The sequence below is a fragment of the Scyliorhinus canicula genome, chromosome 6, assembly GCF_902713615.1.
Source record: "Scyliorhinus canicula chromosome 6, sScyCan1.1, whole genome shotgun sequence".
NCBI lineage: Eukaryota > Metazoa > Chordata > Chondrichthyes > Carcharhiniformes > Scyliorhinidae > Scyliorhinus > Scyliorhinus canicula.
The window spans coordinates 132,991,441-133,006,747 of NC_052151.1; the positions used below are offsets into that span (position 1 = coordinate 132,991,441).

A 15,307-nucleotide genomic window follows, 5' to 3' on the forward strand; every position below is an offset into this window, starting at 1 on the left:
AGATGGTCGAGTGAGGGAACCATGGTTGACAAGAGAGGTTGAATGTCTTGTTAAGAGGAAGAAGGAGACTTGTGTAAGGCTGAAGAAACAAGGTTCAGACAGGGCGCTGGAGGGATACAAGATAGCCAGGAGGGAACTGAAGAAAGGGATTAGGAGAGCTAAGAGAGGGCATGAAAAATCTTTGGCGGGTAGGATCAAGGAAAACCCCAAGGCCTTTTACACATATGTGAGAAATATGAGAATGACTAGAGCGAGGGTAGGTCCGATTAAGGACAGTAGCGGGAGATTGTGTATTGAGTCTGAAGAGATAGGAGAGGTCTTGAACAAGTATTTTTCTTCAGTATTTACAAACGAGAGGGGCCATATTGTTGGAGAGGACAACGTGAAGCAGACTGATAAGCTTGAGGAGATACTTGTCAGGAAGGAAGATGTGTTGCGCGTTTTGAAAAACTTGAGGATAGACAAGTCCCCCGGGCCTGACGGGATATATCCAAGGATTCTATGGGAAGCAAGAAATGAAATTGCAGAGCCGTTGGCAATGATCTTTTCGTCCTCGCTGTCAACAGGGGTGGTACCAGAGGATTGGAGAGTGGCAAATGTCGTGCCCCTGTTCAAAAAAGGGAATAGGGATAACCCTGGGAATTACAGGCCAGTTAGTCTTACTTCGGTGGTAGGCAAAGTAATGGAAAGGGTACTGAGGGATAGGATTTCTGAGCATCTGGAAAGGCATTGCTTGATTAGGGATAGTCAGCACGGATTTGTGAGGGGTAGATCTTGCCTTACAAGTCTTATTGAATTCTTTGAGGAGGTGACCAAGCATGTGGATGAAGGTAAAGCAGTGGATGTAGTGTACATGGATTTTAGTAAGGCATTTGATAAGGTTCCTCATGGTAGGCTTATGCAGAAAGTAAGGAGGCATGGGATAGTGGGAAATTTGCCCAGTTGGATAACAAACTGGCTAACCGATAGAAGACAGAGAGTTGTGGTGGATGGCAAATATTCAGCCTGGAGCCCAGTTATCAGTGGCGTACCGCAGGGATCAGTTCTGGGTCCTCTGCTGTTTGTGATTTTCATTAACGACTTGGATGAGGGAGTTGAAGGGTGGGTCAGTAAATTTGCAGATGATACGAAGATTGGTGGAGTTGTGGATAGTGGGGAGGGCTGTTGTCGGCTTCAAATAGACATAGATAGGATGCAGAGCTGGGCTAAGTGGCAGATGGAGTTTAACCCTGACAAGTGTGAGGTTGTCCATTTTGGAAGGACAAATATGAATGCGGAATACAGGGTTAACGGTAGGGTTCTTGGCAATGTAGAGGAGCAGAGAGATCTTGGGGTCTATGTTCATAGATCTTTGAAAGTTGCCACTCAAGTGGATAGAGCTGTGAAGAAGGCCTATGGTGTGCTAGCGTTCATTAGCAGAGGGATTGAATTTAAGAGCCGTGAGGTGATGATGCAGCTGTACAAAACCTTGGTCAGGCCACATTTGGAGTACTGTGTGCAGTTCTGGTCACCTCATTTTAGGAAGGATGTGGAAGCTTTGGAAAAGGTGCAAAGGAGATTTACCAGGATGTTGCCTGGAATGGAGAGTAGGTCATACGAGGAAAGGTTGAGGGTGCTAGGCCTTTTCTCATTAGAACGGAGAAGGATGATAGAGGTTTATAAGATGATCAGGGGAATAGATAGAGTAGACAGTCAGAGACTTTTTCCCCGGGTGGAACACACCATTACAAGGGGACATAAATTTAAGATAAATGGTGGAAGATATAGAGGGGATGTCAGAGGCAGGTTCTTTACCCAGAGAGTAGTGGGGGCATGGAATGCACTGCCTGTGGTAGTAGTTGAGTCGGAAAATTTATGGACCTTCAAGCGGCTATTGGATAGGTACTTGGATTAGGGTAGAATAAGGGAGTGTAGGTTAACTTCTTAAGGGCAGCACGGTAGCATTGTGGATAGCACAATTGCTTCACAGCTCCAGGGTCCCAAGTTCGATTTCGACTTGGGTCACTGTCTGTGTGGAGTCTGCACATCCTCCCCGTGACTGCGTGGGTTTCCTCCGGGTACTCCGGTTTCCTCCCAGTCCAAAGATGTGCAGGTTGGGTGGATTGGCCATGAAAAATTGTCCAAAATTCTATGATTAACCTAGGACAAAAGTTCGGCGCAACATCGTGGGCCGAAGGGCCTGTTCTGTGCTGTATTTCTCTATATCTATATCTCTTTCTTGGCCCAGCGCAGCACACTCCCGGTCACTAAATCGATGGAACCGCACCAGCACCGCCCGCGGGGGTTCATTTGCCTTAGGCCTCCTGGCCAGCACTCTGTGAGCTCCCTCAAGCTCCAGGGGCAAATGGAAGGACCCCGCTCCCATCAACGAGCTCAACATCGTGGTCACGTACCACGGGAGATCCGACCCCTCCAGCCCCTCCGCCAGGCCCAGGATCCTCAAATTCTTTCGCCTCGTGCGAACGTCCAGCTCCTCCAAGCGGTCTTGCCACTTTTTGTGAAGTGCCTCGTGCAACTCCACTTTCCCCACGAGGATCACGGCCTCCTCCTCCCGCTCAGCGGCTTGCTGCTGCAACTCCCGGATAGACACCTCCTGGGCCGTCTGGGTCTCAAGCAGCTTGTTGGTAGTCGCATTCAGTGAGTCCAGCAACTCAGCCTTCAGCTCCGCAAAACAGCGCAGAAGAGCAGCTTGCTGCTCCTGCGCCCACTTCCACCAGTCCTCAGGTGTTCCGCCGGCCGCCATTTTGTCCTTCTACCCCGCTTTTCTTGTGGAGCTGCTGCAGCCTTTTCCCTTGCCCCACTCCGGGTGAGCACCATAAATTATGGGGAATGCTCCTCTAGACACCTTCCCCCACCGGGATTCGTCGAGACAGCGCCGTTTGGGGCCCTCAAATCGGCCCAAAAGTCCTTAAGTAGCGGGAGCTGTGGTGCGGCTTAGCCGCAACTGCAAAGCCGGTTTTCTGACCGCTCCACTCCTAGTCCAGGCCATCCACCGGTGGAGAATCTGAGAAGGAGTGTTCCCACACGGGGAAAATTCCAAACAGCACCACTACGAGCCCTTAAAAGAGCCCCAAAGTCCGAAAATAGTGGGAGCCACTGAACGTGCGGCTTAGTTCCGCATCACCGCTACCGGAAGTCCGTCTCCGCTTCTTCAATGGCCTTGGTGAGATCTTTTCACAGTTCTTCCCTCTGCTGCTAGAATTCAGCTTTCATAAAGGCCCTCAGGTCAGCTTGAGACCTATAAGCTGGCCCTTCCCCCGCTAGCATGCTTGCAGAGGCTTTTGTTTGTTGCTGTTTCTGAGGGTCTGATAACCAAGAAACATCCTATTCCTGGGGGAAAATGCTCCTTGAACATTCACCCACGCCTTTTCATCGAAATTCCAACCCGTGCTGCCCAAAAAAGAGCTCTTTTCTGCAACCTTAGGCAGGAGCTGCCTCGTGTGTGCTCATTCACTTCATGATGCACACCGGAAGTCCCACCTAATTAGATTCATGTTGGACAAAGGTAGCTGTAGGTGTGGGGGTTGGTTATGTTCCAACTGTGTTTCTATTGTGCTTAGAGTGCTTGGGTGTGAAGAATAGCAGGGGCTGCTTAGCAACTGAAGACCCTTATTAAGGATACAAAACAGCTTTTATGTTTTAGTTTTAGATGAATTTGTGTGAAGTTGGAGATAGGTAGAGAGAAGGCAACTCTCACAGCTCTGCTGGAAGCAGTTGTTTTAGAAGGCTAAAGAGGGAACATCTTTCTCAGCCTTGCTAGAAGAAAAACCATACTATGGAGTAATGGTTAAGAAAACAAATGCCAGAAATCTAAAGGTTGAAAATGTTTCAACTTTTGGTATTGCATTAAAGATTGCAATTGACAAGAGGATGAGCAGCAGTCAAATAGTCAGGGATGAGAGGAACCATAGCCACAAAAGGTCCAAAAAAGTCATGGCTGAAAGCAAAAAGGTTTAGATTTTTTTTGTGACAAGGATTCATATAATTATAGCAGTTTTTATGATCTGTAGTGAATCTCAATGCTTGTAGGCCACTTCAAATAGGTGGAATTATTAAATGTCAAGTAGGTACACTATCAAGACTGTGGACCAACGAAATTGTGTAAAATCACTAAAGTGACCTCTGCATTTCAGCATTTAATGTAATTAGTGCATGCGATACAGAACTAAGTCCATTCATTCAACAGAACATAACCTTTCTGGATTAGTACTTTTGAAGCAAGGACTATGGTAGTGCTTTGCAAACTATTTTTCAATGTAACCCCATTTTAACTCACCACCTTCCATGCAATTAGGGATGGACAACATATTCTGGCCTTGCTGGCAATGCCCACATCCCTTGAAAGAATATGTTGAAATTTTTTTCAGATTTAACATGATCACCAAATACCAGCAAAAACAAAACAGCAGTAAAAGTTGTATATTATAGATCGACATACAGCAGATAAAAGGCTAGGAATCCCACCCGACTCCGCAAAGCCTGTCCACTAATTGGGGCTGGTTTAGCACACTGGGCTAAATAGCTGGCTTTCAAAGCAGACCAAGGCAGGCCAGCAGCATGGTTAAATTCCCGTACCAGCCTCCCCGAACAGACGCCGGAATGTGGCGACTAGGGGCTTTTCACAGTAACTTCATTTGAAGCCTACTTGTGACAATAAGCAATTTTCCTTTTCATTTTATTTCACCATCTACAAGGCGTAAGTCAGAAGTGTAATGGATTACTCTCCACTTGCCTGGTTGAGTGCAGCTCCAACACTCAGGAAGCCTGACACCACCCAGGACAAAGCAGCACACTGATTTCTACCCCTTGCACAACTTTCACTCCCTCCACCACCAGCAGTATATACCATCTACAAGATGTACTGCAGGAACTCACCAGGTTCCTCAAGTAGCACCTTCCAAACCTCCTACCACCTCGAGCAGGGTTTTTCAAAATGGAGATCGTGGGCAGATGTCAGGAGGGTCGTGGTTTTCCCGTGGTGGACCTGATCGTGGGAGAAGCGCCCAATGGTTGTTGCTAGCATTTAAATTAATATTGATTGCTACTAGCACTGAAATGCAAATGAAATGAGGCTGTGTGCAACCATGAGTGGCAGCACCGAACAGGTTATGCACCCTGCATGTACACTTGACATCACGTGTCCTGTACATATGTGCTTTTGGCGCCAAATCACAGAGGGAGAGTTTATTCCATTTTCTAGCTGCTAGCAAGGCAAGAGGACTGTGAATATGGATCATTGATTACTAAGATAGAGACGGCAAGATACATAGGCAGTGTACCTGCTAGTCAGGATCTCACATCTGAATTTACTGGAGAGAGCTGCTCAAGAGAATACACAGCAGGACAGAGCAGTGCTAGCTCTGTACAGAGCTACAGAGCCTCTAGTTAATAGCCGACAAATTATAAATTTAACTCGGGAACAAAACTATAAGATTATTTCTGGAGGGATAGATTTATCACTGTGGCAATGTAAAGAAGGATGCAAAGCTCAATTGTGTTATATATAGGGAAGTACTGACGAACGAGAGGAGAGTTTTCAGGTTGACAGAGAAGTGGTGAAAATTCTCTTTTGAGGTTGAGATCCCAGTCAGTTATCATCTGACAGCTGACTCCAAATGGAACGACAAAGCTGTTCTTCCTGACCTGTGACAGCACATTAATAACTCCGCAAAGGTCTATTAGGCTGTCAGCATTTTGGAGTGGCATCTGCCAGGAATATCCAGTGCCGAGTAAAACGGGCATTTGTTACTACTGCCCTTCATGTCGACCTACATGTGCGAGGTTGGATTTTTCATTCTCACAAAGACGAAGACAGCACAAAGGAACTAGCTGAACTCTGGACCTTACATGTGCATTGCCCCCTTCCCCTGTGAACTTGATTGGAGGGAGATCATTGGGATCAAGCAGGCTCCCAATTCGCATTAAAGGTAATTGTCACGAAGGTCGGCCGGCGTGATGCTGATGTTTGGCTGGCAGCAAAACAGGGTCCTGGGAAAAATAGTTTGAAGAACACTGATTTGGAAGAATAAGGGCAGCAGATACATGGAACACCACCATCTGGATGTTCCCCAAGTCACTCACCATCCTGACTTGGAAATATATTGCCATTCCTTCACTGTCTCTGGGTCAAACTCCTGGAATTCCCTCCCTAACAGTACTGTGGATGTACCTACACCTCAGGGATTGTAGCGGTTCAAGGAGGCAGCTCACCTACCTTTTGAAAGGCAACAAGGGATGATTAGTAAATGCTGACCTAACTAGAGATGCCCACATCCCTTCAATTAAAAAAAAGTCAAGTTCTCCATATGGCCTGGTGATAGAAGACTCTGTGAAGTCCCTCTCCCCATCTCACATACAAATTGTAATCAGCTCTCCTCCTCCAACATTCTTCTCTCTACGCTCCTCCTCCCACTCACTCAGTAGCCCTACTTCCCAACCCCTCTGGGCAGCTGAACACCTCCGCGACTCAGACCTCATTGTTCCGCCCGCCCTGTCAAACTCCACCATAACTAGGGTTCCTCTGCTCCCCCTCCACCTGCCAACCCCCGCCTTGATAAACACTGGCAAGATTTGTGGCCAAGGGGAAGCGAACAAGAAAAAAAAAATTAAGAAATCAGTTTTCCAGAAGTTGGAATTCTGCCAAATGGCAGAAATCTCTCATCTCTGAACAATTGTGACCTCCATCATACAATATTTATGGATGGCACCAAAGACTAATTTCAATTGAGTATTCCTGCTGAAAAGGCAAGATTACTTGATTAAATTATTCAATTATACTCATGTTACTCACATTCTGAAACTATTTACTGTTTCTTTAATCTGACATGATTTTAAATCTATTTTTTTTCTTGTTTTATTCCCCCCACATTTGCTGAACTTTCACTTTGAAACATTGTCAGTGCTGTCAGAAATAGCAGGATTAAGCTCCCCGTGTGTACGTGGGTTTCCTCCGGGTGCTCCGGTTTCCTCCCACAGTCCAAAGATGTGCGGGTTAGGTGGATTGGCCATGCTAAATTGCCCGTAGTGTCCTTAATAAGTAAGGTTAAGGGGGGGGGGGGGGGTTGTTGGGTTACGGGTATAGGGTGGATACGTGGGTTTGAGTAGGGTGATCATTGCTCGGCACAACATCGAGGGCCGAAGGGCCTGTTCTGTGCTGTACTGTTCTATGTTCTATAAGCCCTTTGAACTTGCTCTGAAATTCAATAATAGCTGATCTGCCTCAGTTCCACTTTCTTGTCAGATCTAAATATCCCTCAAATCCATCGCTCTCAGTCTTGAACATATTTAATGACTAAAGCATCCAGCCTGAGGTGGAGTTCCAAAGGTTCACAACTCTTGAGTGAAGACATTTCTCATATCCATCACTGATAGCAGATCCTCTATCCTGAAAATAGACCTCTAGCTTGAGGCTTCCAGCCAAGAGACACATCCTCCCAGCATCTACCCAGTCAGGCCCTCTGAGGATTTTATAGGTTTCCCGCTCCTTCAGTCATTATCCATCTAACAAAGAAAGTTGCATCATCTGTATGATGATGGTGCTAAAATGCAATGCTAAAATGAAGAAGATTGCAGGCGAGGAAAGTTAATATACACACACACAGGCTGCAGGGGAAAAGATGTGGAGCCAAATTTGTTAAGTTCCATTATTTAAAATCCATCTGGCGGAAATGAGAAATGTTCAATTTAAATGGCAGGCAGATACTTCCACATTGTTAGTGATTAATAAAACACAATATAAAATATATAGTTAAACAATTAAACGGCATATTTTTCCTACAGAAAACACAACATGTTTATTTCATGTTATTCACATTTTTTTCTTTTTTTATACAGCATATACAATTAAATGAATATAACATTACTTCATCTTAACTGCCAGGGAGCCAGGTGGCAGACCTGATTAAACACAAGATAAAAATGGTCCATCAACAATCCATGTTAGAAGAAATATCAGTAAAATGTCTAGTGGTTTTGTTCCATTTGTTATCAATGCTAATTTTAAATTCTTGATCTGCACTTTTACCCAGACTCCTGCTTCCCAAGCTAAAACCAGAGAACAATCACACAAAGTGTCCTCCTTTACACAACAAATAAATAGTTGCCATGGAAACTAGTGCTGTGCCGAAACAAACCTACTGGCTTTCCAAAGCACAGTAGGCCAACAGGCAGTCATTTAAACATGGCCAAAATGCTCTTTCCTGATGATGCACTTTTTCAAGCTCTTGGAAGAGTTAAATAATGCAAAGCAGTTCGAAAACTAGCAGACGAAGTGCCATAGTATAGCTTAACGATATCAGATTGAAAAATCTAGATGTTGTGATAGAAAAAAGGACTGCACAAATTAATAGTATAAAATAATTACAAAATATTAAAGCTTTAACATTGAATAATTTAAGTTCACTGATGCTTTAGTTCATTTAAAAAAAATCTGACTGCACAGCCCTAATAAAAACAACTTTTTATCTCTTAAATGCTAAGGCCATCATATCCAAAGGACTCAAGATAAATAATTCCAGATTGTTCCAAATCCACATGCTATTCTGTTAATACAAAATACTGACTTTCAAGGATCGTCAAAATATAAAGCACAATCTTTTATCTTTCAGAAACTGAATATACAAAGCATATTTCAAAATATTTCCAGAGGCAAAGAATACAAATAACTTCAATTATACACATATGGTCACAATTCTGCCTGCAAAATGTCATCAGGAAATGTACACAAGGCCTCCTGTAAAATGTACATCATCTATATGTAGTGTTACAACCTTATGTTCAAATGAAAAATTGACAATATCATATATACTTCCACTTACATGTAGGTAGACAATTCCAAAATGCAGTATTCTTCTGTACAAATATTATCATGCCACTTTTAAGAGATGGAAAGTTTCCATGGTAACTAGATGTTTTAGTTTAAACTCTTCAATTTGACTACGAACAACTTTTACTTGTACAACATTACACTTGTAAAATTTTCAAAAATTACCATATTAACAGAATTTTAACAGTTGCGATTATAAACAAAACATACTGTCCTAATAGATAAAAGAATGCAAGTTTAATTCTTAAGCCATATAAAGATACAATTTTAAAAAAAAATCTTGATTCAAAGAAATTTACATTATACAACACTATGCTAGGGCAGAGGAGTGAGTTAGTTGTTTTCTGAAGGGTAAAAGACATTTTAACATTTACAGCATCAGGTTTACAAATGTACAACTGTACAACCAAACTATGCATTACTAAGTTAGCCAAGCATGTGGTTAAACACTAAAACAATAAATTTCATTTTTTCAAACTGTAAACTTACACCTATAAATTGAAAATTCTACACGTATACACTACATATTTATAAGTAAAACAAAGTCTATTCCATTAGTTTTTGCATGCGTTATGGTGAGCTATCAAGCTTACCATTCAATGGCCCCTTAATTTTCAAATCTGCCCCAAGATTGCCAAATCTTTAAACTAAGAAAGTAAAAATAAATCCACCAAACAAATCCGCTCATCTCTTTGCAAAATAGACTGAAAAGCCAAATCTAGCAAAAAAAACTTTTCAGACAATTTGTATATTTAGGTATGTGTACCATCATGATTCCTTACTGCCCCCTTGTACAATGGTTAAATACATACGTATGTACAATACTTCTATACATCACTGAAATAGAAAAGCAGGGCAGTGTTTATCTCAAAAAATAAAACCTATTGAGTATTGACATCTCCATAGTAAACATCAGGAGTTACATTACATATCAGCCTGTAATTTAAGCCTTCCCTGAATTACATATTTCAACATACCATAACTGTTGTGCTATTTAAATATTGTTGTCAAAAAGTAACTTGCTGAAACACAACTTAACTTTATACAAGTTCTGTTATTTGATTAATGGAATCCCCCAGATTCTACTGGGCCTGAGAACTTTGTTATGCAGCAAGTACCTATCGCAATTAGAATTTAAAGTAGTTCATATAAAAGATAACTTAAAACTCTTGTCTCTACCAAATAATTTTTCAAGATTTAATTTAATTTAATTTACACAAAAGAATTAGTTTGATACTATTGTTTTTCGTTCTATATTATGCGCTTTACCTAGGTTTTCCAATAAATCTCCAACAAAGGTACTTTAATGAGAAACAAAGTGCACACAAACTCAGGACACATTTAGGAGTTGAAGTCGTGTTGACTGGTAAAATACACAATTCAGTTCAGAAAAAAAAGAGAGGATGTAATAATTAGAAGTTAAGTTGTGTTTTAAAGTTTATCTGGCTTGGCACACAATATTTAAACAGAACAGTTTTCAACAGTTCTTCTGTGTGCATCACTTAAATTTACAACATTCCATTTGGTGGTCCTCCAATTGAACCCAGGTCAGTGCTGTTTTTCATGTAATACTTCTCCAGTTTGGCCAAGATGTGTTTTCCATAAGTATATTTCCTAAGGGTTGTAATATGAGGTCGAATCTGTGTACAAACAAAAAAAAAAAATCACATCTCAGACATTTGTATTAAATTGGCTCAAGCATTTCATGGTTGTAATCTGTATTAAAGATCAGTGCCCACTAAGTTTTTATTTCTCATATGCATATTTTAGCAGAAATTTGGCTGCAAGTTTATACTTGCATCTTTTCTTTTTAAACAAAGATTAGTAAATGGAAATTAACATAGCCATAAGAAAGTAAAATATAGTTAGAAGATGAAGTGAGTTTTGGCCTTTGAAGATCTTTTGTGATCTGCAAAGCTTGTTCATTCTATACATATGAACAAAATTTAAGAAATTACATCTTCAAATAAACAGCTACATGGTTTAAATTGCAGTCTCCTTTCCCCAGACAGTAGTAATAAAATAATTAACTCCTTATGCTAACATCACTGAACATGTATTTTTGCCACTTTAGCCATTTGGTCTTGTATATTAAATAGCAACTAATTTCAAAGTTGAGCAAAAATATTAATAAAATATACCTTGTGCATGATAATCTTACGCTGAGCAGGTTCCGCTACATCAATCATTTTTTGAACCACATAGTTGGCATATTAACTCCTTATGCTAACATCACTGAACATGTATTTTTGCCACTTTAGCCATTTGGTCTTGTATATTAAATAGCAACTAATTTCAAAGTTGAGCAAAAATATTAATAAAATATACCTTGTGCATGATAATCTTACGCTGAGCAGGTTCCGCTACATCAATCATTTTTTGAACCACATAGTTGGCATATTGATCTTTCATCATTGTATATAAGGCACTGTGGGGGCCATCATTCTGGCAGCAAATCTCATCAATCAGTAAAGCACGTTCAGCACGAGAGGCATGGGTGACACACTTTTCAACAACATTGCTAAATAAAATCCACAAAACAAGTCTAATCAGTATCCTAAGCTGAAGGAATTTTATATTCAAATTTTGTGGCTTGCAGAATAGAGAAAAGAAAAATCAGGAAAAAATAATTTCTGACAAATGGTGGGGGGGGGGGAAGTTTTAATGATAGACTTAAGATACACTTACAATATGACCTTACTATGGTTGTCTGCGAGTTTACAATAACATTATTCTGATCATATGTATTTGTTCACATCTTTGGTTCAAGAATAGTGTTACTTAATTAGATGCACCTTCAATAAAATAAAGTAGAAGGAAATATTTTTCTGGGAATGAATGTTACTTAGTATAGAAGCACTCTTTTAAACATGAAATGCAAATTCTTATACCTGGCAAATTTATGCTGACTTAGAGCAAGAACCTTTCCCCTTATCTCAGCAACAATCTTACTCTTATCTTCAGGACGCCCATGCTCCAAAACATGCTGGATGACATAATTTCCATATTGATCCTAATTAAACAAAGAAAATTAAACTTTAGAAATAAATTCAGATCAATTTTCTTGTACTAGGTTATTTTTTAATATAAATTTGTTTGCTATGTGTACGAATACACTTTGTACATGTACAAATCAGAGGACAGTATCCTACCATAATATAGGTCATTGGTTAGATGCACCTCAAGCATTGTGACCGTTTTTTGTGATACATTAGTCTTTGTAAAGATTAAAAGGAGAGCTACAAGAACGATTCCTAGCTTAAAGACTCAGGTAGCCTTAAAGTGCCATCTATTTATTTTAGAACAGCATAATCTTAGAAGTGACCACATACGATGTATACAAAATAGTGAAAGGGCTGGAATGCATGGTTAGTGATAGATTGTGGAGGACCAGGGAACACCTATTTTATCTATACAAGAGTAGGGATAGACTATCTGGTAGGTAGCTTTCCTATTCTCAAATTGTGAGTCTCAGAAATGTATTGGCTTATTTTCTGTGCTGACTATGTATAGCTTCAAGAGGTAGCTGAACCCATTAATTGTTGGGGCAAAGATAAGTGAAGTTAATAGATAATATTCACGTGGTCAATGGAAATCAAACTGTCATTTTCATTTGTTTGCAAATCAATTTTTATAATTGATTGGCAAGAATTGTGTGACACTCGAAGAAAGTCTCAAATTTTCATTTGTCAAAACTAAATTCATATCTAATATTTAGCAGGACGCTTTACTTGCAATATTTTAGGATGTATCTATTGGAATATTCTTCCTATTTTTCGCTTTGTAATTTATCTAATCTTCTTCCTCAATTACCTTTGTTTGCTCCTTCATCAGAATTCTGCTTAATAATCTTTTAATATTAATTTCCTTGCTTTGTATCTTTTCATTTGTATAACGAAATTGCGCAATTCATTTTTGCATTTCCCCAGTTACTAAAGAGTGTGGGGCCCAGTAACGAATAAGCAGAACCTGTCCAGAGTTAAAAATGAAAATGGATAACTACCAGTGCCACAATTGCACGTCCAAGTCAAAACAAATGAAGTGCATAAACGCTTGCGAGTCATTACTGAGCATCTGCTTTAAGTACTGTATATAGCATACTTTCCTTTTTTTAAAATTACTTACTTTGTTTCTTAAAAGATGACTGGCATCGTGTCACGGTGAGTACTCTGCACAGGTAAGCAGACAGTTTGCAATTAAAGACAATGGATGTATGATGTCGGTGGTGATTATAAGTAGTGCATGTTATGTTAGAAAGTGCAATATACTAGTTTCCCTTTCCTAAATACAGATGTGTCCAGTTTACTGCATATATCATAATGCAAATGGCACAAATCCTATAAAGTACTCATATACCTATAAACAAGGCCATGAGTTTGCTGTTTTTAAAATGGATAAATGATTAGAATTGAAGAATGTGATCATCAGAACTGACTAAAAACCACTAATAAAAATCCTGGAAAAATTAGAATAGATTTTAAACTTATTTTGCTATCATTAACCAGTGATTCTAAATGGACAGAACTGTAGAATGTGATCTCAAAACATTGGTGAGGATTTCAGAGTCCCATGTAAAAGAAAAAGAATTTGAATATTTTGTCTGTTTGTCTATAATGAAAGATATAGATTTGAATGGATTCATGCATTCTTTGTGCTCATTTGTTATCTGCGCTCCTTACCTGTACTAATTGCTCAGTGTGCTGATGCAATTCCTCCAGAATCGGAAGAGTCTGCTCAGGTGTGCAATGCTCCAAAATACGCTGAATAACTCGACAACCATAAGGATGAGTTGATAACACAAAGACCTGGAATTTATCACAAAATAATTATCAGGTGCTGAGGAAACAAGACTTTATTGTAAGTGAAAAAAAGCAAGAGTTTTAAAAACTAACAGTTAAGATGGGTAAGTTTTTTTTTATAAATGTTTTTATTCAGTTTTCATATTTTATATTGAACAAATTACAAATTGTTAGGAGAGAGAGACAAAACAAAAAAAAAAAAAAAACCAAACACGCAAAAATTAACATACATATTTACAGGTAAGCATCTTCGTAGTAGTAACTGCGCCCCCCCCCCCCCCCCCCCTCAACATGTTTATTTAGCTTGGTTTTGGGCCTTAGCTAGCCATCGAACCCCCGTAACGAACCTGTAGCCCCCCCCCCTCCCGCTACCTTCCCCCGACTATTCTTCCTCTTGTACATTGGCCACAAATAGGTCCCGGAACAGTTGCATGAATGGCTCCCACGTTCTGTGGAAGCCGTCGTCCGACCCTCGGATGGCAAATTTGATTTTCTCCATTTGGAGAGATTCCGAGAGGTCGGACAGCCAGTCCGCAGCTCTGGGCGGTGCTGCTGACCGCCAGCCAAACAGGATTCTACGGCGGGCGATCAGGGAGGCAAAGGCAAGGGCGTCCGCCCTCCTCCCCAGGAATAGATCTGGCTGTTCTGAAACCCCGAAGACCGCCACTATCGGGCATGGCTCCACCCTCACTCCCACCACTTTGGACATAACCTCGAAGAAGGCTGTCCAGTACTCCACGAGTCTGGGGCAAGACCAGAACATGTGGGCGTGGTTGGCCGGGCCTCTTTGGCACCGTTCACATCTGTCTTCCACCTCCGGGAAGAACCTACTCATACGGGTTCTTGTTAAGTGGGCTCTATGTACCACTTTTAGTTGCGTCAGGCTGAGCCTTGCGCACGTGGAGGTGGAGTTGACCCTATGCAGTGCTTCGCTCCAGAGTCCCCACCCTATCTCCATCCCCAGGTCGTCCTCCCATTTCCTCCTTGTTGCGTCCAGTACGGTGTCGTCCCTATCTACCAGTCGGTCATACATGTCACTACAGTTCCCTTTCTCTAGGATACTTGCGTCCAGTAGGTCTTCCAGTAGTGTCTGTCGTGGCGGTTGTGGGTACGTCCATGTCTCCTTTCGTAGGAAGTTTTTGAGCTGCAGGTACCGTAGCTCGTTCCCCCCAGCTAGCTGAAATTTCTCTGTCAGTTCGTCCAGTGTTGCGATCCTGTCGTCCGTGTATAGGTCCCTGACTGTCAGTGTTCCCCCGTCCTGCCTCCACCTTTTGAAGGTGGCGTCGGTCAGTGCTGGTTTGAACCTATGGTTGTTGCAGATGGGAGCCCTGTTCGACATTTTGGTCAGGCCAAGTTGCTGCCGCAGTTGGTTCCAGGATTGGAGGGTGGCTGTCACCACTGGGCTGCTGGAGTGTTTTTTGGGTGGGGATGGGAGTGCTGCCGTGGCGAGGGCCCGGAGGGAGGTTCCCATGCAGGAGGCCTCCTCCGCACGCACCCACTCAGCTTCTGGCTCCTGGATCCATCCCCTTACTCGCTCGGCTGTTGCTGCCCAGTGGTAGAATTGTAGATTCGGGAGGGCTAACCCTCCCCTGGTTTTTGTTTTTTGTAAGACCTTCTTTGGGATCCTAGCATTTTTACCCCCCCATACGAACGCCATGATGAGTTTGTCCAGCGCTTTGAAAAA

The 15,307-nt window shown here is 41.5% G+C and overlaps 1 protein-coding gene across 11 annotated transcripts in view; it reads right to left on the bottom strand.

Moving 5' to 3' along the window:
- Window positions 1–7,767: 7,767 nt before the first annotated feature.
- LOC119967508 (pumilio homolog 2-like) overlaps window positions 7,768–15,307 on the bottom strand; it is a 123,947-nt gene continuing 116,407 nt past the window's right edge. For 9 of the 11 annotated variants that reach the window (XM_038800165.1, XM_038800172.1, XM_038800166.1 and 6 more), the window contains 4 exons: window positions 13,504–13,629; window positions 11,716–11,837; window positions 11,153–11,345; window positions 7,768–10,464 (listed from right to left, as the gene is read on the bottom strand). In XM_038800165.1, coding sequence (XP_038656093.1) covers window positions 10,333–10,464; window positions 11,153–11,345; window positions 11,716–11,837; window positions 13,504–13,629 — 573 coding nt within the window. In that variant the 3' untranslated portion in view covers window positions 7,768–10,332. Of the gene's footprint in view, window positions 10,465–11,152; window positions 11,346–11,715; window positions 11,838–12,949; window positions 12,994–13,503; window positions 13,630–15,307 lie in introns of those variants that run through there. The other 2 variants (XM_038800171.1, XM_038800173.1) reach the window with 2 other exon arrangements.